A 25,296-nucleotide genomic window follows, 5' to 3' on the forward strand; every position below is an offset into this window, starting at 1 on the left:
ATTATACGCTTCAGTCGAGGGCAAATGCCATGGTTAATAACCTGTACACATCTCCTGTAAAGATAATGTAACATAAAGGCGGGATCCCGCCAGTGTGCGGCATCCGAGGTGCGGCACAGGCATATTCAGTACAAAAATGCTTGTGCCGCACAATGTTGCACATTGGTGGAATCCCGCCTTAAGGATCAAAAAGTTTTTAGAATGAGTTTAAAGAAGAAGAAAATTAAAAATTGCCTGAAATAAAAAAAAAACTAAAAAAGACATGTTCAAACCCATTAACTTCTTAAAAGCTACCTATGTGATTGTTGTGATTAATCCTCAGTACAATGTAGGTACCTAATACCCAAACGTCAACATTCATAATGTCTACTTCAGACTCCAAAGGAAAGATCCCATAATCCCAAACGTTTTTCATCCATAAGCGTACAGCATGAAAAACGATGGATGTGCTGTTATATATACCTATAATATAAAACAGCATCTGTAAGGTTAACCTACCTAAAAGGTAATAAACCGACATAAATGTAATATAAGTAATAAAGGAAAAGTGACCAAACCCCCAGAGGACGAGGCCAGTTTCGAATCGACATCTTCAGCGTTCGCGGCTAGCACCATAACCACATGACCGGCCATGACCTCTAGGTCATCCGGTCACAGCGGCACCCGTCCCAATTTTATAAGTAGGTGCCTATATGCAATTCATTCCAAGTTCAACTAAAAGGTACAAAAATAGCATAATTTGGCAGTTTAAATTAAAATGAGAATCGTGCGCAGTTTCTTCATGCGTGCACTAATCCATGAAAAGTAGGTGATTGTTGGCGATTAACAGAAGCACGCTCTATTTACGGTTGAGATTATAGGCATTAAGTTATTAATAACAAATGAGCTGTTTGTAGATTTTGTAGCACATAATCCACACCTTATGAAAACGTAGGTCAATCTAAGGGACGCAGTTATTTCACCGTATAGCTGTGTCCCTTAGATTGGCCTACGTTGGCCCAGCATGTCAAAGCAAGTACGGCCATCACAGACGGAGCGATAATATACAGGATGCTTCCTGTAACAGGAGCAATAAATTAAACTAAAGGCTGTACTCCTCAAGCTGACCAACATATTTGTTCAGCAACTTTTAAAAATTATGAATCCTTTAGACTTCCTCTTTTTCATATATAATAAATATTGCCTTCAATGTACGCTGACATCAGTGTGTTTGACGTTGCTTGTCACGCTTTAAAAATAACAATATTTGCAATACATTGCGTCTTAGAATAAACTTTAAAGTGTAATAAAAATCAAAACATGAGTTATTTTCAAAAGTTGCTGAACAAATGTTGGTCAGTTTGAGGAGTACCGCCTACAGTTTAATTTATTGCTCCTGTTACAGGAAACACCCTGTATATTATTAATATACCGCAAGATACCGACAGATATCTTACAGTGTAGCTAAGCACTAAAGTAGGGACCCCTTATGCGTGGTCCGACTGAGCCGGTTTTTATTTTTACATTGATTGTAAACATTTTCCTGCAACCCGCATTACAAAGCCCTGCGAACGCGTGCGCATAAAGCCGATAGAAAGTACCGCAGCGGGTTTAGTCGACAACTGCGCGCGCACAGACATCGACGCGCGGCGCAAATGTTACTGCACTGCACGCGGGAAATAGTTGCGTCCTGAAAATTGTGAAAAGAACTTTTTTATTTTCGTGTCGGATTTTTTTTTTCGAAATGGGTGCCAGTGCTTTTGCCATGTTGTTGCTGATGTCAGTGGCGGCTGCCGTTCCTGCGGGAAACTCGAGGAAACAGCCAGCTATAGGTAAGTATTGTTTTTATTAATTATTTACTAAAGCTGGTCAACCAGATCTTGACAGTAGAAAAAGGTGGCAAATTTGAAAAATGTAGGCGCGAAGGGATATCGCCCCATAGAAAATTTGAATTTCGCGCCTTTTTTTACTGACAAGATTTGGTTGCCAGCTATAAGTCAAAGGTGAATGTTATTATTTAACATAGCTAGGTGAATGTTCTATGGTACCTACCTATTTTTCTTTTTTTTATAGACTTGCTTATGCTATGTAAACGCTCGAGAATAAACTTACGCTGGAAGTTATTTTTAAAATTTTCGAGTGAAATCTTTAAAAAAATTACTAAAATAGGGTAGGTGATTTTATCAGTCATTTTATTTATATGTTTTATAACTTAGCGCTTAAAAAATAGGAACTTGCGAGTGATAAAGCAAAACAGGCATAACATGAAAGTATTAAGAAAATAGGTAAGTAGTTATGCTAAAAAGCGACCCCTTTTTCAACGGTCTAACTACGATTGAATGGCACCGATTTCGATTGGGGTTACCTAGTAAAATTCTAGGGTGTACTTTATCCATGTATCATCACGGTCAATATCGTGTCGTGATGTAGAAACTAATAAAATAAAATGTATTAAATACTAATGAATTAAATCGTTAAACTGTGTTTTATCTAACAGAGTAATTATAGTATTAACATATGTACCTAATTGCTTAAGCGAAGCGCGAAGTATAATAACATAAGTAAGGATATTATCGTTAAACCTCATTGCAAACTGAAATAACAAAAACCTGAGTATCTAATAATTACTGTAATCGTGCACTGAAACAATAAAACATCAAACACTTATTAAGGAACTGAAAATTATATACTATCAACAAAAATACTCTTTCCTGTTATCGCAACCGTACGAGTATTAATGTACGAGTACCTTTGCACTAGGGTTGCACAGGGTGGCCTTTTCTAGTAGTTCTATTAATTACCTATGGTTAAAACTTCTAATGAGACATCATTATGAATACGTGTAATGTATCTTTCTTGATTTAAAAAAATAAACTTATTAACTATCTGGAATGAGGAAAACGAAAGATGGTGAAACGACTTGAATCATTCTACATGGAATCATAAAAAAAAAACAAAAGATGGGGTCAAATGAAAGGAAAGAGGGTACATTGAAACACTAAAATAGGTAACCCTATTCAAAAAAAAATAAAAATAAACTGAAATAAAGTCGCGGATCGTGGGAACTCGTAAAAATATTTATAGTTAAATATAAAAAATATCTAAAGTTCTAAACTATCTAAAACGAATAGAATTGTTGACACCAATTTACACGCAGACTGATTGAACTATAATGAAATCTATAAATTAAGCAGACATTACACAAACGGGTTCACGAACTGTTCGAAAACTTGTTGCAAAAGGTAATAAACAACTTTTACGGTAAATTTCACGCAGAAAAAATGACTGCACGCTTGACAATGACCTGAAACTTGCCGACACGCCTCACGATTACAAAAAGATTAGGTGTAGTTGACGTAGAAACAAAATAATTGGTATTTTTGCAAAACTTTGACGACGTTTGACAATGTTGGAAGCGTATATTTTATTAAAATGTTACGTATTTCGAAATACAAAAAGATGGCTGAAATTGTCGACACTCATGAGACAAAATGTAACAGAAAGCAGCAGTTGAAATTTTTTTAAGTATGATATAGGAGGCAAACGAGTAAACGAATCGCCTGATGGTAAGTGACAACTATCACCCATAGACGCCCGCAATACCAGAGGGGTTGTACGTGCGTTGCCGAAATTTAAGATGGAAGTAGGCTCTTTTTTTGAAGGTTTGAAGGTCGTATCGGTCCGGAAATACCGCAGGCGACAGTTCATTCCACAGTTTGGCTGTGCGAGGCAGGAAGTCTGGAGAAACCACAAAACAAAGAAGTAATAGAAGCGAAACGGACGTGTATAGCGTGTGGCAGCATTAAGTTTAGCTAAACTCACTTTCACTACAGGCTACTGTCAGTCGTGTGTCAGTTCAGTATGGCGCTTATGAAATGTCAGATGTGAAAACGATTCCAGTTAAAATTACAAATAATTACAAATATGCCGTGCTGCTCCATTTTGGAGTGTAAAAACACTAGCGGGACAAAAAATATTAGACATGGAGGCATTTCATATCATCGGTAAGTATTATTTCATGTAATATTTCAATATTTTTTACATTTTCGGTTTCCGCAAGGATTTTTGGATTGTTTAGTACAAAAATCAAATTTATTTAAATGAGATAAGGTTGAATCTACTTAGCGTAAAAGTCATGTACGGGTGCGCTATTCGGCCACAGTGCGAGGACCATATCAAAAATGTTATCGATGTCGATGTTTGTATAAAAACAGTTCGTTTTGTATATGTGCATACATGTTCTTAGTAATTATTTTTGTTTTTCCTCTAGATGATCATATCGAAAAAGTCGTCGCTTATGCACATTTTATATTATGTACAAAATATGTTCTTACTTATTTATTGCTATTCAATGGATCATTTGATTTAAAGTTTTTCTTATAGTAAACCAGTAACTACCCAGGATGCATATTTGTCAATATTCTCTATCAAATAAGAGTAGGTAAGGTGTCAGTTTTAAGCTGTCACATAATTTTACTGCCGGGTATTTGCCCTATTAAAGCCCGCTCCACACTCTTGCACAAATCTTAAAGCGGTCTTCACATTGGATGCGAGTACGCACCATGCTCCGGTAAAAAGGTGCATAGCGCTATCTCGCTCGTACATCAGAGCAGCATTCGTATCCGCATTAGTGTGTTATCACACTCCGTCTAAGTGCAAAAAATATTGTTCATATAGCTGGTCAAGCAAATCTTGTCAGTAAAAAAAGGCGCGATTTTCTATGGGGTGTGCTAAGGCATAGTATAAGTAATAGTATTATCATACAGAACGGCCACGCACCGCCCCGCACCGACTCGCATTACCTCGCCCCGCGACTGGACGCAACATGAATCTGGCGGACTTCTGGCGTCCTCTCAGTAAAGCGACTTACCCACACATGCACATTGACGCGTGTACAGACGTGCCGCGCACACATATAAACGCAAATCATTTTTGATGTATGGCGTGTCCGCCCTGTGGCTAAGGATTAACAGTTTTTATTATACTTATACTTGCTTACAGTTATATTCGTAGTTGGTGGCTTGATTACTTTCAATACGAGCATTTATTTATTAAAAAGTAAGTAGGTACCTAGCCTAATCTGCGCCAGAAAATATAGTATACATATGTATAAAAACTGAGTAGTTTACGTGTACTTACACTAATTTATTAATAAGCGTTTATCGATATCACACCGAATCATTCACATCCCTATCGCATGTGTCAACGTCATAGTCGAATATTTTATCCTATCGCATTCACTCTTGGAAAAGCCATGTGTAAAAGGGATAGAGCATAAATGACTATTTACAATAAATAAAAATCGTAGTGCAATTTCGACATAATTTTCTTTACTGTAAGGTTCAAATTATTGTGATGGGTGAGGGCTCATAATCCCTTTCGAAATATGAAAAAATGGCCAATTTTTGTGACAGCGTGTTGGCGACATAGGTTCCTATACTAATCCAGGAACATGCCGTTTCCCCTTAGAGCGCGGCGCGCTCATTCTTTCTTCCGTGGGAGAAACGCACAATAATGATAAAAAAAAAAACAAATAACATATACCTACTAAAATCAATGGCAAACACCCGCTGATGAGATAGACACAAGTACCCGTACGACGAGTCACTGACATTATCAACACTGACATATACGCCAACGTCTACGTAATTTACTTTCTATACATCTTGCTCGCACTAATATGTCAGTACGAGCGAGATGCATAGAAAGTAAGTTACGTTCACGCTAGCGTTTATGTCAATGCCAAACTGGTGGTAACCACAAAAGAGATCATAATGTTTTGACATGGTAGTTATGGTACTCTAAAATACTCCATTCTGCTGAATTCTATGCGGCAACGTCAAGCTCCTTGCAGTCGACGTCAGTTAAAGTATCTTTTAAATAAAAAATAAATTAATCAGGCATAGACCTGATATTTAAAAGAAATATGGTTATTAGTTATCAGTTTTAGTTTAGGATAGCAATTCAGTTATCTAAATTATGAATCAATACACCGAACTGAACGAACTGGTTCTTATCGCCGTGTATGATTCGATAAATTGGGTGTCAATCAAATGTAACTTATTCCTAGACCAATAGAACACGAAGGGGTTTCATTTATTGCATATAATGTATAGTATGTTGAATGCAAATAAATAAATGAAATAAATGAAATGAAATTGAAGCGCCAAATAACAATATGAAGAGGTCACAGCAATTATTCACTTCATAAGCATAACATTGCATATTAGAGGCAGCGATCGACGCGACCCAGATATCTAACGGCGCCAAACAAATTTGATATTTGATAACACCGTGAAATTTATTAACATCGACCAGCGAACACTTTACAAGCCTTATTGGCATAAATGGAGCTTATACATTTTAGTTACATACAATCCCTTAAAATTTTATCTTAAGTTCTAACGAGATGTAGATAACAAAGATATACGATACTTGTTCATTTAATTTGATTTTACTCGCACCTATGAAAAACTTGTCTAATTTTAACTAAATTTTATTAGACCAGTTTTTTATACGGGTGCAAAGACGAAACTTTCAAAAAGATTATAATTTATCGAAAGACGAAATAATAGGGCGATATCCTCTTGTAAATATATCTGTATATAAGGTAACTTTTCCGGCAAAATACGTCAATTTTTTTTTATTATAATCTTATAAAAGACAAATATCAGGTCGAAAAATTGGTAAAAATAGTATATTCTTGTAGGTACGTCTGTAATGAAAAGAGTTTTCTAAATAGATTGTGCCTATGTCTTAATTAACCGTCTAACTATAGTGTCCCAATTTAGCGGAAACAACTTTTTTTAGTTTCCCATTGTCCGTAATAACTAGTTCTTTCAAGTCCATTGTTGTCACCGCATTGTCTTATTTGTCTTAGCTCAATCCGATTTAAAACAATATCTGTATTTTGTCGAAGTTGGTAATGCATTTATGAAATAGCATATTTTCTAACAATGAAGCTTAATGTCCATCAAATTGCGTTTAGTTGATTTTCTTTCGCCAAGGATTTCCTTGCGTCAGTCCTAATATTGCCTAATTGCTTCAACCTCCAGTACTGTCGAGTAACAATGGAAGCCCAGCAAGGTTCTTTAATGCTCACAGAGAGCCAGATTCAAAATGCTATTGTTAATGTTAGAGCTAGATGAAACTGTTCCATTCTAAATGATTCGTAAATGTAGAATCATCAGCATCGAAGAAAACGCAATAAGAAATGAAAACACAATAAGACAAATGTTTCCCTTCAAACTTTGAATAACAAAAAGTCTATAGGTATAGAATTGCGCATCTAATGTAACAGAATGCTGTCATAGTAAGTATTCCTGCGTTGCAGTATCGCTCTTCCACTCGATTATTGTATTAGCAATAGGTATGTAAATATTAGAGAAAAATATTTTGATTCGATTCATTCTCAATTGTTTTAGTCTCGATTCTGTAATCGATTAATCCGATCGGTTATTGAATTACTTTAAATACTTACCATGCATGCATGATTGACCTTGATACTTGCACCTTTGTTGTCCATCTGATAAAATATACGCAACTCCAATAATAAACCGACCGCAAATCACTCAATTAACCAGTCAGTAACTGTGATTCAAGCACCATTAAATAACAATAAGTTCTTATTAGGAATTTTTAATTTTCCCTTAGTGTTTTTAAAAATCTTCCTTCGTCATCTAAGTGACGCAGCCTCTTACCTGTGCATTGCCCTGGGTCCTTTCTCGGTTCAATATCCTCTGCTAATATTGACAATGTACTTTGACTTTACGACTGCACGTAAACTTGCAGTTTGGTCAAGAATGTGGTTTTCGAAGAAAATTACTCTGTCAGGTTTTGTTTCGTATTGTTTTGTCATGCACATGGACGGCGCCCATTTGCTTTTAAATTCACAAAGAACTCATTTATTTGCCAATGTTAGTGAACACAAACTGAACATATACTTACCTACTATTGGTTCTAATAACCCCGACATCAGGATTGTTGTTATTTTTGGAATTTAGATTTTAATTATTTTGGTACGTTTGAACAAGAACATGGTTACCAAACATTCGACCCTGAGACGCATCCGATCCTCTTATCCGACGACCTCATTGTAGACAACATTGTCTAATTACACAGTAAAGATAATTATCGATACGGCAGGTGTTTTGTTTTAATATTCATCCAATTCGAGATACCACACGTCCGCCATGATTACAAGTAACCTTATTTTATCATTCTTTAGCGTCATCCTACAAAAGTCGCTTTAGTTATGCTTTTGTTTCTTATTTTGTTACTTAATGCATTATCGTAAACTACAAAATCGTGCCAAATATTGCCATATGTATTTGATTTTGATTACCGATTTCATTATAATTATCGTTCATTATTGTATTATAATATATATGTTATGTCATGTTTGTCTTGCAAGAATGTCTAATCAACATTTTGAAAAGTAATCGAGTTATTACGACCGATAACCGCATGTTTCCTCAATGTTCAGAAATAACGAACATTCTACATAGATTGTACGATGATACTATACTAATTAGCGGTCCGATAATTAGAAAAACGTTGCAAAAACATTACGTAAAATTTTTCCTTCAGATCTGTCTACAAGTCTACATCGATTTCTTTTTTAAATCATTTTACTCGATATACATTAATGCTTTGCTTCTAAAAACAATTACAATGAACCAAAACCATGATTAGAATGCAATGTTTTATTAGTTTTATTACGGAGTTCTGTTGATAAATGTGTGGTCTTCATCGGCAAATCCATTTCATTTATTATTTTCCGAGTGTAAAGCATCAAAACAAGATGTGATGAGTGATGACAAATTGACAATGGGACTAAGTGAAAAGCCTTTATAATAATAATCAAACTTCAATATTAATAGAAAACAACCAAATCGGCCAACATTCTACAACTAATCAGGGAAGATATAATTTAAAAAATGCATGGTTGTTAGACAACTGTTTAAACATTTGACAAATTATTTAGGTAATATTTACTTAACAAATTAACTGAATTTCGTGTTTATCAGTATATTTATAAATACCTAAGAACCATTTTTACAACCTAGATGAGTTAATTATCTATATGTAGTATGATAATAGAAATAAATAGGTGACTCACGGTTTTGATGTTGTCGGTCGAAATCAAATCATATATAGGTACCATCAGAAAGTCATCATATATCAATTATAAATTGAAACCTCACATCTGCCGACGATACATTATTACAGGTTTAATATAGTTCAATTAAGGATGACTACTTGATGAATTGAGTAACTATAACGACAACCACACATTTAAATTTGAGGTTTTAATCGAACTCACAGTTTTAATTATATGAAAAGGGATTCCAGACATTTCAAAATGTAATCTACCGCCAAAATGGATAATCAGGCTTCTCGCGTTGCGCCACGGTTTCGCCATGCTCTTCTTCTGCGCGGGCGCCGCCTTTGTGTTCCTTGTTTGTGAAACTTTGCGGCTAACTGCATTATACGTTGTCTTGTAAATCCGAGGATTTCTGGCTGAGAAAGGAGATGAACATCTTTATGTGGATTAAATTGCTGTTCCAAATTCGGATGGATGATGAAAACCGTACAGTTCTTAAGATCGTAGGATTCGAAAGTATTCAGTGGGATTTGAAGTTCCATAATGCATCTTAAGCATGCATCTGTTTTCGGTGAAGGAAAACATCGTGAGGAAACCTGCATACATCTGCGAAGAAATTCAAAGGTGTATGTGAAGTCCCCAATCCGCATTGGGCTAGCGTGGGGACTATAGCCCAAGCCCTCTCGCGCATGAGAGGAGGCCTGTGCCCAGCAGTGGGACGTATATAAAGGCTGAATTATTTATTATTAATGCATCTGAATTCCAATATTGTGGATACCGTGAATACCAAAATAAAACAGTAGAGCTTTGGCAAATACACATACAAAATTCTTTATTTCATTAAAATACAGTATAAGTACTACACTTAATTATTTTTAGTTAATTCACTAATTTAAAAAGTTAAATACTTTGTGATTATGATCTCCAAATTATTAGCAGAATGTAAATAAGTCCCTATTTAAATGAAATCCGCTCCTAATTGTAGCAGAGTAAAATATCCCACCATAAATCATAATTTTAAAAAGCAAGACAAGAACGAAAGTTTTTGTTACCTACCTGTTGTATATATTTAAAATTTATATATTAAGAAGATTCTGTGTTCTGATTTTATACTTCGAGTATATTAAGAGAGTATGTTGACTGCTTTCTTTATTTGGGTACTATTTTTAGGGTTATTTTCTGAGAATGTGGAGCTAACCGCTTATAATTTTAATTATAATCCTTAAGTTACCTCCAGAAATTATTTAAATAATAAAAAAATGTTTTTTTTAAACATCGATTAAAATAAACCGTAGGCTTAATAAAGCGCACAATAATGTAATTAATTACAAATCTATACGCGTAGGACTAAAGTTCTCTGTCAACTATTTTAAACACTAACCCCAGTGTTGGGCAATCTTCAAATGTCATCGAAGAGGTATCCATGTCGGCGTCTGAAGGGTACGAGCGGTGCTTGCAACACGATTACAATGCAATACATAAACACTATGCTACATGGACAAGTATATGATGACGACTGGTGATCTCCATACAAAGTCATTGTAGTGTCAAGCATGTAAATAAAAGCGTTACACCATCTAGAGACTTGTACGCCCGCTGGCGGAGTTGGCATACGCTGTCTTCATAATATAACTCTCACTACACTTTTTGTTCCCGTATCTCTTATCGACTACTCGTTTGAACCAAATACCTAATGGCAAACAGACTGACATCACAATATGGTCATTAAACGTCGACTCTCATTTTTAGGGTTCCGTACCCAAAGGTTAAAAAACGGGACCCTATAAGACTTCGCTGTCCGTCCGTCCGTCCGTCCGTCTGTCACCAGGTTGTATCTCATGAACCGCGATAGCTAGACAGTTGAGTTCACAAATGATGTATCTCTGTTGCCGCTATAACAACAAATACTAAAAATAAAATAAAATAAATACTTAAGGGGGGCTCCCATACAACAAACACGATTTGTTTGCTCTATTTTTTGTTGATGGTGCGGAACCCTCCGTGTGCGAGTCCGACTCGCACTTGGCCGGTTTTTTGGTCTACATATTGTATAGAGATTCGAGTCTATATTATTTACTTGTCTCTGCTATGCACCAACACAATGAAATTCTGCTGATTATAATAAGTATAGAATAAAAGTAGCAGTTATTCGACGGAAACACAGGATGAATGAAATACATCTAATACATAAGTAGTTGCAATTTGACTGCAGAAAGATTTCTGCCTCCTATAATGTATGGAGAAAGGACAATTCGTTTAATATTCCAACGCAATTTACAGAATCAATGCATTATCGTATGAAACATGTATCTATCTCAGTTAGACCTATTTAAACAATTTTTAATGGCCGTTTTAGGTACATCTGCATTTTGCACTAGTCATCCATTGTTTCAATAACCACTTATTCCTCACCCGTAACTTATGACATCGTATTTGAAGCTGGGCCTGGGACCTGGAAACTCGAGGGCCTGCTTGAACCAGGACACAGCCTTTTGCTGAAGATAGAAGTTTTATATAGTTTACTATATTACTCACTCTCACTCTAGCAGATATCTGGCTGTGTTTAGGAGCGGTAAGTACCTTCAAATTACACACACATTTAAACTAGATTTCAAATAGACCAGGTACACGTACGTAATGTATTTTATGCTAAGCATAGCAAAATAGTGGTGCCATATAAATGTAACCGACATCTTAGATTACTGCAACCCCTCCTGATATAGTCGTGAGCCGTAACATCACAGTCGAACAAAACGTTTACTTTGTTTCATCACAACCATCCATCAGCTGACAATTTACAGCAATATTATGCCAACGAAAAATCGTGATCGCAGGGACTTGAAACACCGCTCATAATAACTATGATTTAAGTTCCGAATCCTCATTATTCCGAGAGTGTAATCGAAAATAGGCAATTATGTCGCCGACATTCAATTGTCCTAAATTGTCATTGGCAAGAACAATTCAATTCGTACGGCCTTCGCTGTTGTTCCATCAACTGTCATCATTGGTTGGGAAACGGTTGCTCCTTGAATCGAATAGAGATTACTTGAAATTGGACTTGGTTCAGAAAAACCACACAATTATTGAATTCCTTGGTTGAAGGCGGCGTGGTCTGCGTAGACATACTTATCTATGATCTGCATGATCAATGAGATATGTCAGTAGTATTCGACTTTTATTTAATATTACAGAATTTTCAGATCAATATTTATTAACTAGTATATGGTAAGTAGGTAATGAAGTAAGTAGGTATGTCACGGAGAATGAACTCTGTATAAGTAAAACTTAATCAAACTAAAAACAAAACCATGTTCCTTAAACTTATTGTTCATAAGGTATAAATTAACTTTATTAAAATTCAAACGACCCAAAAAACATATGGAAATAATAACCCCTGTTATGTGGCTGCATTTGCCAGAAAACTTAAATTGTATTTTCAACTGATTCGCCCAATCTTTGTTGGTCTACGCATTCAAATTAGCAATAGGTATTACGCACCCAAACTGAGCTAGTTCTAGTTCTGCCAGCTATTGCAAAACGTGTCTCATTCATAATCACAACAGGGCTATTACTCCCATAGCTTACCTATAAGTATAACTTCAGGCAAATCAGTCGAAAGTGATTAGACTCTGTCCAAGCTCGTAACTCTTCATGGCATTTGCGATGACAAAGTATAAAAATGTAATCATTAACCTTTTGGACGCCAATGACGGATATATCCGCACCGTAGGTCTTACGTCAAAGACGAATTAATCAGTCGCAGACCACAGACCAACATTTGACGTTTATAATGACACGCTGCCTCACTTTGTTCTGTTTCAGTCGGTGAAATGTTAGCTTAGGTGGATTCTATCTTGAGATAGAACTAAACTTGATCACTAAAACGTAAGTAAGGGAATATCTGTATTTATCGTTATCAGTTTCTGCAAGGTGTCACTATTTATTTCTAATAATTATTTTACATTGCTTTGGGCGAAGTAGGTATTTATCAAATCGATCTTTTAAATACATTTCCCAATATCTTACCCTAATATCAGCTTCAAACCGTCCTTGTTTAGGAACTATTTAGAGAACATGTTACAATCAGTAGACAATCAATTCAAACCTTTTCCATACACGTCACTAGCAAAAAACAGGTATAAAGTGATCCCATTTTATTGCTCGTGAGTGTACAATATAAATTTAAGTAGGTACCTACCTACCTATTCACTTTTCTCAGTGCTGCAGATGACGCATGTGGGCTCGTTCTGATTCTGTTAAATGCCGCATTCTTGACTTTCTTATATAAGTAACAACTTTTTTAACTGCTCTCTGTTCTTTAATTTGTTTCTAATTCCCTTCTCTCTTTCTGTCTCTATTGTGCATCTCTAGTCTTCCCTTTCTTCGTTTAACAGGTTATCCTGCTATGATGTTATTTATAGCTAAACTAATAAAATATAAATATTCCGAGAGCAACCTTTATCCTTCTTTCGCATAAATTATATTTACTGTCTCATTTAAAACATCGATAACAACTGGAATGCCTAAGTACGGCAACGCCTGTCTGCGAACTATAAGGATTACGAAATTTCTTACAAACGCAGATTTATTAGCATTTCTAAAGACTGGAGCGCATTTTCGCAAACCTGATATTTAGCCTGCACATATATACACAGCTTTATCTTTTAATAAACGCCTTATAAATCCGTTAATAAAATATTTAAAAACTATAGTAAGCTCTTATGATAATTGATTATTTGTTCAAGCTTCAGACGGCTTAAGATCGTTTTTGTTATGTCTTCGTCAGCGTGTTTGCGACCTTACATTAGGAATTCCTCAAGGCCTACTGCGAAACACAAAAATGGAAATTTCGTTGCCTCTGCCTCTAATAGAGAGGCAGAGATAACGAAATTTCGATTTTCCTGTTTCGCGGTAAGCCCAGCCCTCAAATGCGATATTATAATCTCACCCGCAGCGCTAACGTGAATGCATGTGCGTCAATTGCTAAGATTTTTTGTGACCCAATGAATTTTGTTTTTAAGACGCCAAAGGACGTTCAAGTTCGTTGCCTTACGCCACGAAAATAAAGTTTTACCTTTTATTTGCATTTTTTCTCGTTGAGGCAATCGTGTCCGTTCAATAAAAGGAAATTAAATGCTGATGTCAATTTTAATAATAATACAGTCAGCCCAATAAAGGTGATACAGCCTAAAATACACATTAATTAAGGTTTTATGTATAATGACCGACATATTTTCGGTATTTTGAAAGCTCTTCTGAAGGGTCAGAAAAACCAAGAAGATTTTTAAAAAATGATTGAAGATTAAAAACGAGTCTATTTTTGGACCACTATGGTCTATGATCGACAGTTATTATCATTTCAATTATATTTAATTTATACAATATTGACCATTATGCCTGACGTGCTCATCCATACCAACGTAAATATTATGCTTTATTGAAACCATTATAGGACACTTCATCAGTTCTTTATCTTACTGACATACGATTCTAAGGATAATACTAATAGTGTGCTATAAGTAGCAACTGTACCTATTTACATACTGCACCCATAGAGCCAGTATCAAGATACATATATATTATATATAGTGAAACCGAAAAATAAGTAACGCATTCCGTATATTACTGATATTCAAAGCAGCCAAGTTAAATATACGAGTAGTTAAATATAACACTTATAATGAACTTGGATGAAGTAAGATGGCAGAGGTTTGGAAAGCATTTTGTTTTTCGTGCGAAATCTGTATTTTTTGTAGTTTTTACGTATAATAGTTATTTAGCGTTATTTGTGTTCTTTCAAAGGAAGGAGCCTATAATTTGTTACGTAAAATTGCTGGTTTTAATCATTTCCTTTGGTGGTTTCCTGTGTCCGGTATTTATCTAGCAAGGTATTTTGCATTTTAAAGTAAACGGCCTTCTTTGCCGGAATTTCAATGTTTGTTCGAATATTAACAAGATATTTAATTTAGCAGTTTTGAAGAACACTATTTTCAAATTAAACGATTTTTTTAGTTTTTGATGTAACTGCAGAAACTTTGAAACTATTTTATCCGAAATGATATAAATATTGATCTCATAGCATACTAAAATCATAAGTATTGTATTTTAAGTATACATAGGCGAGATTTAAGTTCGCAATGATAATGGCCGGCCCACAACCCACAAATGACTTCCTGCCTCGTAAAGTTGTTACATCTACGATAATAACAAACAAGACTGTTCAAGTTAATGTTCTGAGCAGTTATTACAAATATACTAATAAAAAGTATAATCATGTTCACACTCTGGTGTCAAATATACACCTACAAGCCGTGTTTGTAAATAGAATTAGGTAGGTACATCAGTTATCATATCCTATTATTGAAGAAACAAAACGTGAATGCTTCACAGATCTCGTTAATTATAATAACAGATAACACCGCCTAACCTTGATCCAATAGCATTTAAGATACGGACTCCGTGTCAATCACCCGATGTATTGCTTTCACCTCACACCTCTACATCTGGTGACTCATTGTTTAGACCGTTTGACATTTGGGTCGATCGAAATAGGTCAAGAATACATTTTGTAATTTGTTTTAGATATGTATTGTTATCTGTGTTATTCGCGCTGTTTGCAATACTGTCTTAAAATTCACCCGATGCACTTCACAAGTTGAAATGTCTTCTGCTTTTCAACGAGGTTTACATGTTTTGAATTAATGTCGAGACAGTGTGGTCTGCATTAACTAGACTTCCCTTCTATACATATAACAATATACCATTGTAACTACTAATGTTACATGTGGGACTGTGGGTGTTGTGTTGATTTCTATCCCGGGATTTCTACTATGTAGTCGCTTATCTTTAATCTCACAACTATGTGCATTGGCGATAGCTTACAATGGATCTAATAGGATTGAATCTTTTACAGATTATCTGACTTTCGCTACGGCACAATACGACTGCAATACGTGGTTTATCAGTGTGATTCATCAGCTTTCCCAAGCGAACAAAAAACGTTTAAAAGGAAAAAATACCGGTTCCGAATTCGAATCGGTACGTTGATTTTGAGTGCCTGATGCGCCGATTTGCCACGGGTGAAACTGTAACTCACGCGAAAGTGAAACTTGGATATGTTCGATGTCGCACATTACGTAATTTCGTATAGGCAGTCGAGAGCACGCCGTGATCGAACTTAAGTAGCCATTCCGGGGAATCGCGGGCGAGTTGTAATAGGTACTTGCGGTGCATGTGATGGAATTGAAATGATGGCGAGAGCTATCACGTCACATGTGTTTACGAGTAGATACGAGGAAGTAGACAGACGTGACTTAGGTACCTATTACGTGCATTTAACACACTCCTAAGATATGCTATGCTATTTGGTCTAGTTCTTGGGCCAAAATAGCTAGGTGACAAAATAGACTGGCAATGACCCAATGACCTTCTAATTCGGTGCAGATATCAAAATATTATAGCTGGATTCAATATTATGTACACATATTTTAATTATATGCTTACCTACTAATATTTTTAATTAAAATAATTCGATTATTACGTTTTAGTTATATAATGCACCTATTAAATATAGACAATAAATCTGCAAATTCTTTTCAAGTTACGTCAATAAGTTTTTTTCGTTTATAATTCTTATTTTTACTTTGTCATGCTTTACATTGGATATACAAAGCAGTTTTTATCCGTTATCAGTTTCACTATCTGATATATCTAGACCAACTTGGCCATCTCTTATTGAATTACGTAAGTTATTTGTAATTGCTTTTTCACACTGCCTCGTAATCGCGATCTTTTCCTACTTCTCGCATGCAAAGCCGTCGCACGCGTCTCTTTGTCTATTTCTTCCGGAACTCGATTGCTTTTACGTTTTAAACCGGTATCTTGGATTCCGTTTCAATAAATTTACTGTTTTATATGTCTATAATAAACAAAACGAGCTTAGTTGTTTTAGTATACGTAATGAGCAGCTCTGGTGTAAAGATTGTATACGGTTGTGCCTAGTATCGTGCCTTGCGCGACTTCTTTTTTCAAAGTTTTGTGCTAATAAATAGGTTTTTCTTTCCTTCAATATTCTTATCGATATGTGCTTGTTCCTGAATCAAAAAACTAATTAAGATGTGTGGGGGGTGGTGGTGTAAAATTCAACCGATAATGTGCTTATCTAATCTTTTGCCGCAACGAAAACTCAAAGTTGAATAAGTATGTATATACCTAAAGTACAAATACGTTTACAAGAACTGAACGTCGAACGCGTAATCTGTTTTGCTAATGGTAGGGTATGCTTTTTGTTCTTCATGGCGTAATTTTAACACTTACTATTGTTGTTATTGCTGCTGTTACCATTGGCATTAAAAGTCGATTTTTGATGTGGGTTAATGTTCATCTATTTGTTATGCTAAATTCTTTTTCACATAACTAAAGACTTAGATAATATACTGTCCAGTCTCTAATGTAATTACCTGTGACATGGACCTTTTACCTGAACTGTGTCAAAATTCTGCATATTATATGTACTATAAAGTTAGTAAATAGGTACCTAACTACCTACATTAAACCAAATCATATTTCCATTTTGTTCGTATTTCACATCAATTAAAATATTCAACTAATAAGCTTCTACTTCATTTACGTTAGTAGCTATGCTTTAGGTACCTTTACATAACAAATAAAGACAATACCTACACTTGATTAATGACTTGTTCGATAGTTTGTTTTATTGCAAATTTTCCAATTAAGGCAATATCAGATGAATCAACGATTGCCATTTATTACTACTGAAGTTTTCATTGCAGTAAAATCACGATTTCATTGTTTATCTTGATCTTGACTACATTTGAAATTGAAGTTTCTTGCTTAATTAAAACTATATACCATCTTTAATTATAATGCATATAATCGAATTAATTACTTAACGTAAACATCGTGAACTTTTATGTGCAAATTTTGTTATTTAATCGCTTCTGTAGACCTTCAGTGCTAACAAATTCAATAGAACACCCATTAAATGTTTATATTCTGCCACAATATCCTTCGGTAACCTAATGTACATTCCTGGTATTCATTTGAGAGTTTATTCCCTTTCGTGGTCACATTTTTAGGGTTCCGTAGCCAAATGGAAAAAAAACGGAACCCTTATGGATTCGTCATGTCTGTCTGTCTGTTTGTCCGTCCGTATGTCACAGCCACTTTTTTCCGAAACTATAAGAACTAATACTGTTGAAACTTGGTAAGTAGATGTATTCTGTGAACCGCATTAAGATTTTCACACAAAAATAGAAAAAAAAAACAATACATTTTGGGGGTTCCCCATACTTAGAACTGAAACTGATTTTTTTTTTCATCAAACCCATACGTGTGGGGTATATATATGGATAGGTCTTCAAAAATGATATTGAGGTTTCTAATATTATTTTTTTCTAAACTGAATAGTTTGCGCGAGAGACACTTCCAAAGTGGTAAAATGTCCCCCCCCCCCCCGTAACTTTTAAAATAATAGAATGATAAAACTAAAAAATTAATATTTGATTTACATTACCATGCAAACTTCCACCGAAAATTGGTTTGAACGAGATCTAGTAAGTAGTCTTTTTTAATACGTCATAAATCCCCTAAATACGGAACCCTTCATGGGCGAGTCCGACTTGCACTTGGCCGCTTTTGTAATGTATAGTACTTGATTTTTATATTGTACATCTCAAACTATTGATATTTATTCAGGGGTAATTTTACAGCATTACAGCTAGGGACGCCAATGCGCTGTAAAATTAAATATGTTATAGTAGAGCTAAAGTAATACAATTATATGATGAATATGTCAATAATTAGTGTGACAACAATAATTATATGATGAATATGACAGTAAAAGTGATGATGACTATGTTGATTCACAAAAACTTAAAAAATCCTTATAAAGTTTATGATGTTTGTCGGCAAACAAGTCGCGGTGAGGTGCAAAAATTAAAAAAATGTTGAGAAGTGTCCAGGAGTGGACGATTAGACAGTACTGGTGATAGATAAAAATACATAACTATAGATAGATACGGAATGTCATGCAACCGCCACAGATAAAGTAATACGAGTATAATTAACAAAGATTTATCATAAAATGGCTGTGTAACGTAAAGTATAGTAATTCGCCTCTATTAACTCGTAAACATGACTTTCACTTTCGATTATCGTAAGACGTTTTCAGATAGAGTTGTTACAGAAAATTGCAATGAGGCGGTTTTTTAATGGTTATTTGTATGATGAAGTACCTATAAGTTTATTGTCTAGAAAACGTGATACATCATTATTTATAAACATTAAATTCCTAGTTTAATGAGGAGTCAGTAGGATTTAGCGTAAGTTATAATTTAGAAATAAATTTATTATTCAATAATTAATATGCAAATACCTACAGATATCATCAGGATCCGAATTCTGCGAAAAGTAATTTCGTTCTTTTTGGATCTGTTTAGGTAACTATACTCGTCTGCACTGAATTGGTTGCGAATAAATTTAATTTTCAATTACAATTCTCAGAATGAGTGCCTGGATAAGGTGCGTCTTAAAGTTATGTTGAGCTGACTAGTCAGTCATGTTTATTTATTTGACTGCTCAATAAGATCCATCACGATTCTATTTACTAGCTTTATGATTACTAGGGTCAACTATCGAGAACTTATGGGATTAGGTATATAGCAGTAGAATGATTTATGCGATAATTTAATTATATTTAGGGTAACGGCACCAGTGGCCAGCCAGGTACCAGTGGTCAGCCTTTTGAGCCGTTTATTGGTCATAAATATCTGGTATATTCGTTTAAACAAATCGCGAGTACTCAAATAGGAGCTTTGATTCCTTATTGGTTAATACGTCACACGACAGGTGGGGTGAGGGAACGGGGGGAAGAAATATACTCGTTCATACAGGTGCTGTTTGTCGACGAGTGCAATAGTGTCATGTCCGCCATATTTTTTACTGCACGTGGTGTTCTCTTAACAGGCAAGAAAAACTATGTTTTAATGTTAAAAGTTATTGTTTTTGTTAATGATTGGTTTCTTTATTAATTTATCTATTAAATTGCATTATATTTGAATGAAAATATCAATATTTCACTTATAAATTGAGGGGGCTGGCCACTGGATAACACTTTTTTCCAAAGAATCCAGTGCCCAGCTCCCCACGGCTGACCTTTGGGTTATTCGTTTATTTTATTATTTTCGAGCCAATGCGACCGTTAGGACCGTTAAATTTACATTTTCAAATTTAGTTAGGCATGCCCTAGTCAATTTAAAGTAAAACCCAGTAGTCAGCCGCATTTGAAATAACGTTTTAATGCGGCTGAGCACTGGGTTTCGCGGATCCAGTACTCAGCCATTGACCTTGCTTGGTACGTCGCCGCCAAAAATATGTCCACATTTTTAAACCCTATCTCATTGAAATAAGGTTCAAAAGTGTATACATATTTTCATATATCATTTTGCTTTTTCCTGGTCGGTATATGACTTTGTTTATTAATGATAATTAGATCTGCATAGACTCGATTAATTATTTTTTACCGAATACCTACTAGGAACATAATTATATATTACCTGATTTACCTCATTAATTTTTGACGGATTAATTATTAGAAAATAAATATTGCGATTCTTAGTTTGCAAGAATAGTGTTAGTTAAATTAAGTACCTATGGCCAACAAATTTCGTGTCATAAGAATTGTATGTACCTATAAGATTTTTCTTTATTAAATAAGTAAACAAGTAGGTAAGTAATACATATGTATATGCAAAAAAATTATAAACAAAAATTAAAAACTACAACTAACTAAAATAGTAATAAAAAATAGATATTTGTATAACATCGTTGATTATGATATATGCAAAAAATTATAAACTAAACTACAATAACGATAACAAAAATTATAAAGAAAAAATAAATATTATAATATCGTTGATTTTGATATAAATATTAGTGATTTTGATCTAATTATTATGAATAGTTTATATAGGCTGAGTACTGGGTACACAGAGGCTGCTTACTGGATTTTGGAGGCTGACTACTGGAGAAAAGTGCCACTTTTTGTTTAAACTTAATTAGAGATATTATAAAGAGGATTGTTATTTTTTTTAATATTTTGTTTTAAAACTATGATAAACAATTGATCTAACCATGTCATTTGTTTAAATATCCGGCTAATCCTGTAGAAATGCCGAACATTCAAACTTAAAAAAGGCGTTATAAGGCTGACTACTGGTGCCTTTACCCTATATGTAAGTTGGAAACAAAAGAACATAATATACGGTAGTGCTACTGAAACGTGACCTTAATGAGACAACTCGTCAAAATAAACAGGAATAGCGCTTAATAATTAGGACAGCTGACTCTCTGATAAGGGAATATGGGTAAACGCATAGGCAGATAGTCCCCATACGGATGACCTGTCAAAAGTGAAGCCGGAACTCTATCGATGTGTGCGTGCGAGGCTCGTGTTTTACGCTCAGCAACATACACATATATACAAAAACTAGTTACCAGTATATAGATATTTCTCTCAAAGTGGGGTATTTTAACCACATCCTTAACACTTGGTTATTAATAATTTGTATGTGTGTAGATTTGATTTTGTAGCAAAAGCTTTTTATGTTCCTTTTAAGGATTTTTTGCATTTCTGTACTTTGTGAAATAAGTTTTCAATAAAAAAACGGATACATTTTGACTATTTTTATTTAAAATGTGCATAAAATAATAAAAAAAATACATAAATTGAAATAAAATAATGAAATACGTAAAAATATATATTTTTTATGCAATTATACAAGGAACTTCAATTAAGCGTATTTATTTTAGAATGTAAACGTCATGTCTCATTTTGAGGAAAAAAAATCACTACACTGGCAACATTTACAAGAAATGGCGGCTGAAGAAACTTAGGATTTTTGTATTTACGATTACGTAAAAATATCACATTAAACTCGATACTTAGGGCCACTTGCACCATCCCATTAACCCGGGGTTAAGCGGTTAAAGCGTTAACCAAGTGTCAAATTGTACTGGAAACCATGGTAACTCCAGGTTTAACCGGTTAACCCCGTGTTAGTGGAATGGTGCAAGTGGCGCTTACGCGTGAAATGTAATGTCAGTCTGTGTGTTTTTATAATATGATGCGTTGTGACATTTACTGCACAAACAACCATCTTTCCTGTGTTTTTGATTTTTAAACGGGAGGTGTACACAAACCAATTTGACCTTGAGAACTGCCAGGGCGGTTCGAATACGGTGACACGAGCGCACTTGAAATGGCTTCACATGGTATGTACGAACACTCCATCTGTGCCTTATAAATCTATGGGTAAAATAGCTTGCCAATGATGATGATAATCATCATATATTTAAGAGTAAGACTTGTCGGTGGAGCAATTTCCATGTTTAGCGGTCTTCTGCCTACTCTTTGACAGCCTGATACGACAAGACGTTAAGTTTTTCCTGATGATGATCAATGATGATGATGGTATTTTTTATTCATTTTAAATACAAAATGTATGAACTACTAAAGTCTAAACCCAATTGAAACCGCGGTATGAAAAGACAATGCAGACCGACAATGAAATCAAGATAAAAGTACAAGTGGAAGATAAGCTTAGGACATGGTACGGTTGTGGGGATCTTATGCTTTTTTCCTTCTGTGAACTTTTATCGGCTGATATATCATGCTGCTTTTAATAACTACATTCAAGGCCAAACATATTCTTATACAATTATAACATTAAGCCAATGTTGTATGTAGGTATAATTATTTTATAGTCATTAATTTATATAAAGCATCGCGTGCTGCTTAGATTTACTTAATTACTACCTACTTAAGCCGCATCTTGAATTTATAATTAAATCGTATATCAAGTTTTTGCTCCTGACTCAGACTTATCCATAAAACACTAATTAATATATCAGCTAAAATACAATTGATGGTGTTTCTTGAATATGTAAGATCCAAGAATCTAATCATTATTTTTAGGTTGTATATGTCACCGTAAAATTGTAAACACTCGTCATCTCGCTAGTTACATTATAGACCGACGGTAGGGAGATTATAATCTAACCTAACCTACGTTAGATTATAAACTAACGGGTTCACAATCTTACGGTGTAATATATAAGTAGAGGTAGGCAATTTATGATTTCATTGAAAAACACAGTAAAAAGACAAATAAATAACTTATGAACTAAATACATCTATGAATTACATTCATACATTAAAACTAACAACCCTAAATATATCTAAAATAACACAAGGAATATAAAAACTACTGAAAGAGGCCTTCCCGCGCTACCCCTGGAGCAAAGGTGCCCATCACACTCGCTGCGTTACCGCGTTGAATTGCGATGATTATAGTGATGTAAAGAAAAATCGTTGCAATAAGTGACTGTAGCTAACGGAGATAAACTATTTACGGCCGGGCGAGAAAATGTTCAAGTGGAACAACGTACTGGCACTAATGGCACTGTAAAGACTATAACTTATTAATATACATAGACTAATAGGAATCCTCTAGACGGAGTTTAGAGCAATTATTTCATGAAACCGATGCTGCCAAAAATACTGGGGTGCGGGGGACGAGGTGAGCGAATCCCGTGCCGTGATTGGTCCGTTCAAAGACACGGACCAATCACGGCACGGGATTCTGACACTTGACTCGAAGATGGAGTAAAACTACCGTATATTTGTGGCAGAGGGGGTAGCGTTACTATGCTCAGTCTAGAGGATGTCGTGTCTGTGTTAATATATGATTAATATCAAGCAATCAATGTCAGACAAAACTGACTGTCAATGTATTCAGTTAACGAGCGCGAAAATGACAAGTCTGTGGTTAACCCATTTACGTCTAGGTGGCACGGCCTAGCGCATCGTGGCGTACCGTTTGCGAAAACCTTCAATTAATTAAATTAGCCAACGTTAGTAATGCGTGTTGCCCTTAGAACAGATTTATTTGATAGTTCTCTTCAGTGGGACGATCGTGACTCCTTCATTAGATCGTGAAGTCATCTTTGAAGACACTGCATCGTATAAATGAAATACCTAATATACCTATGGCACGACAAAGCACGCAAAAATATTAAGAGCGTGCTTTAAAAAATATTACTAAAACCACCATAAAAATCTAAAAAAGGTTTAACAATAAAATTTCTGTAGTAACGTCAAATAAAAGACGCAATTTGTGTTAACTTATAAAATTGTGAATTGTTTGTGAATTTGTAATTTCCACACAATATCTCGCGCTCCACTACAACTATTCGAATTTTGCAATTACATACTACATACCTACTTATTACACTACGCCTCCAAATTTGACAAACTATGCAAGTGTTTCATAAATTCATAACAAACTTCATGAAATGTCATAACAGTAATTAGTTCGCACTAAACGCGTAACTAAACAAATTACAATAATATCCAAAGTAAAACCTATTACACAATATTCGTGAGAATATTACTCGGATTCACTCATAGATGAAGACGTAACCGTTTGAGTAACGCATTGTGATTGTTTGTCAAAGTGTACGTACTTCCGGACGCGATTGGAATCAATGATAATGACGTAGCTTTGCATAACAAAGCTAATCGAATCAAAGCAAACATTAGCCGACTTACGAGTCACAGTGCTTTCTATTAGGAACGATAGATAGTATGACATCAACCAATTTTTTCTTTGATTATCAATTATTTCTTCTTACCCAAGATAACATATGTAGTACACCCTAATAAAAAATAAGTGATAATTTTTTATTTACAGGTAAGCAGATTTACCTACAAGTATTATCGGACAGTACACACTGAGGACTTAAAAGTACCTACCTATTCCGAGTACGTAAGTACTAAAAACAGCAACGTTCGTAAGTTATACCTACTTTTCTTTCCGACTATTTTTTACTAACCCACATATTTCGTTGACTTAATTTTCTAGTATTCCAAGATTTTCGGCCTATCTACACCTGTTGCAACTGTCTGCCCCCTGAACCAAGTATTTCGACAAATATTTTATTACATGTATAAGGCATAATTCGGTAGGAATATGATGAGTCGAATTTCTCGAACTAGGCATAAATATACCTACGTAATAATAAATCACACAAACGGTGATCAAGTTATACGCGTCAAGTCGGCCAAAAATGTGGTCTACCACCCTACGGTTGAGGTTCGTTTGAACGTCATGAGACAACAAGGTCGA

At 34.9% G+C, this 25,296-nt stretch overlaps 1 protein-coding gene across 1 annotated transcript in view; it reads left to right on the forward strand.

Annotated features, from left to right (window-relative positions):
• Positions 1 to 1,584: 1,584 nt before the first annotated feature.
• Positions 1,585 to 25,296, forward strand: part of LOC134651403 (uncharacterized) — a 72,979-nt gene continuing 49,267 nt past the window's right edge. The window contains exon 1 of the mRNA XM_063506505.1: positions 1,585 to 1,811. Within this exon, the coding sequence (XP_063362575.1) occupies positions 1,724 to 1,811 (88 nt within the window). The 5' untranslated portion in view covers positions 1,585 to 1,723. The remainder of the gene's footprint in view (positions 1,812 to 25,296) is intronic.

Source organism: Cydia amplana, chromosome 10, assembly GCF_948474715.1.
Source record: "Cydia amplana chromosome 10, ilCydAmpl1.1, whole genome shotgun sequence".
Classification (NCBI taxonomy): domain Eukaryota; kingdom Metazoa; phylum Arthropoda; class Insecta; order Lepidoptera; family Tortricidae; genus Cydia; species Cydia amplana.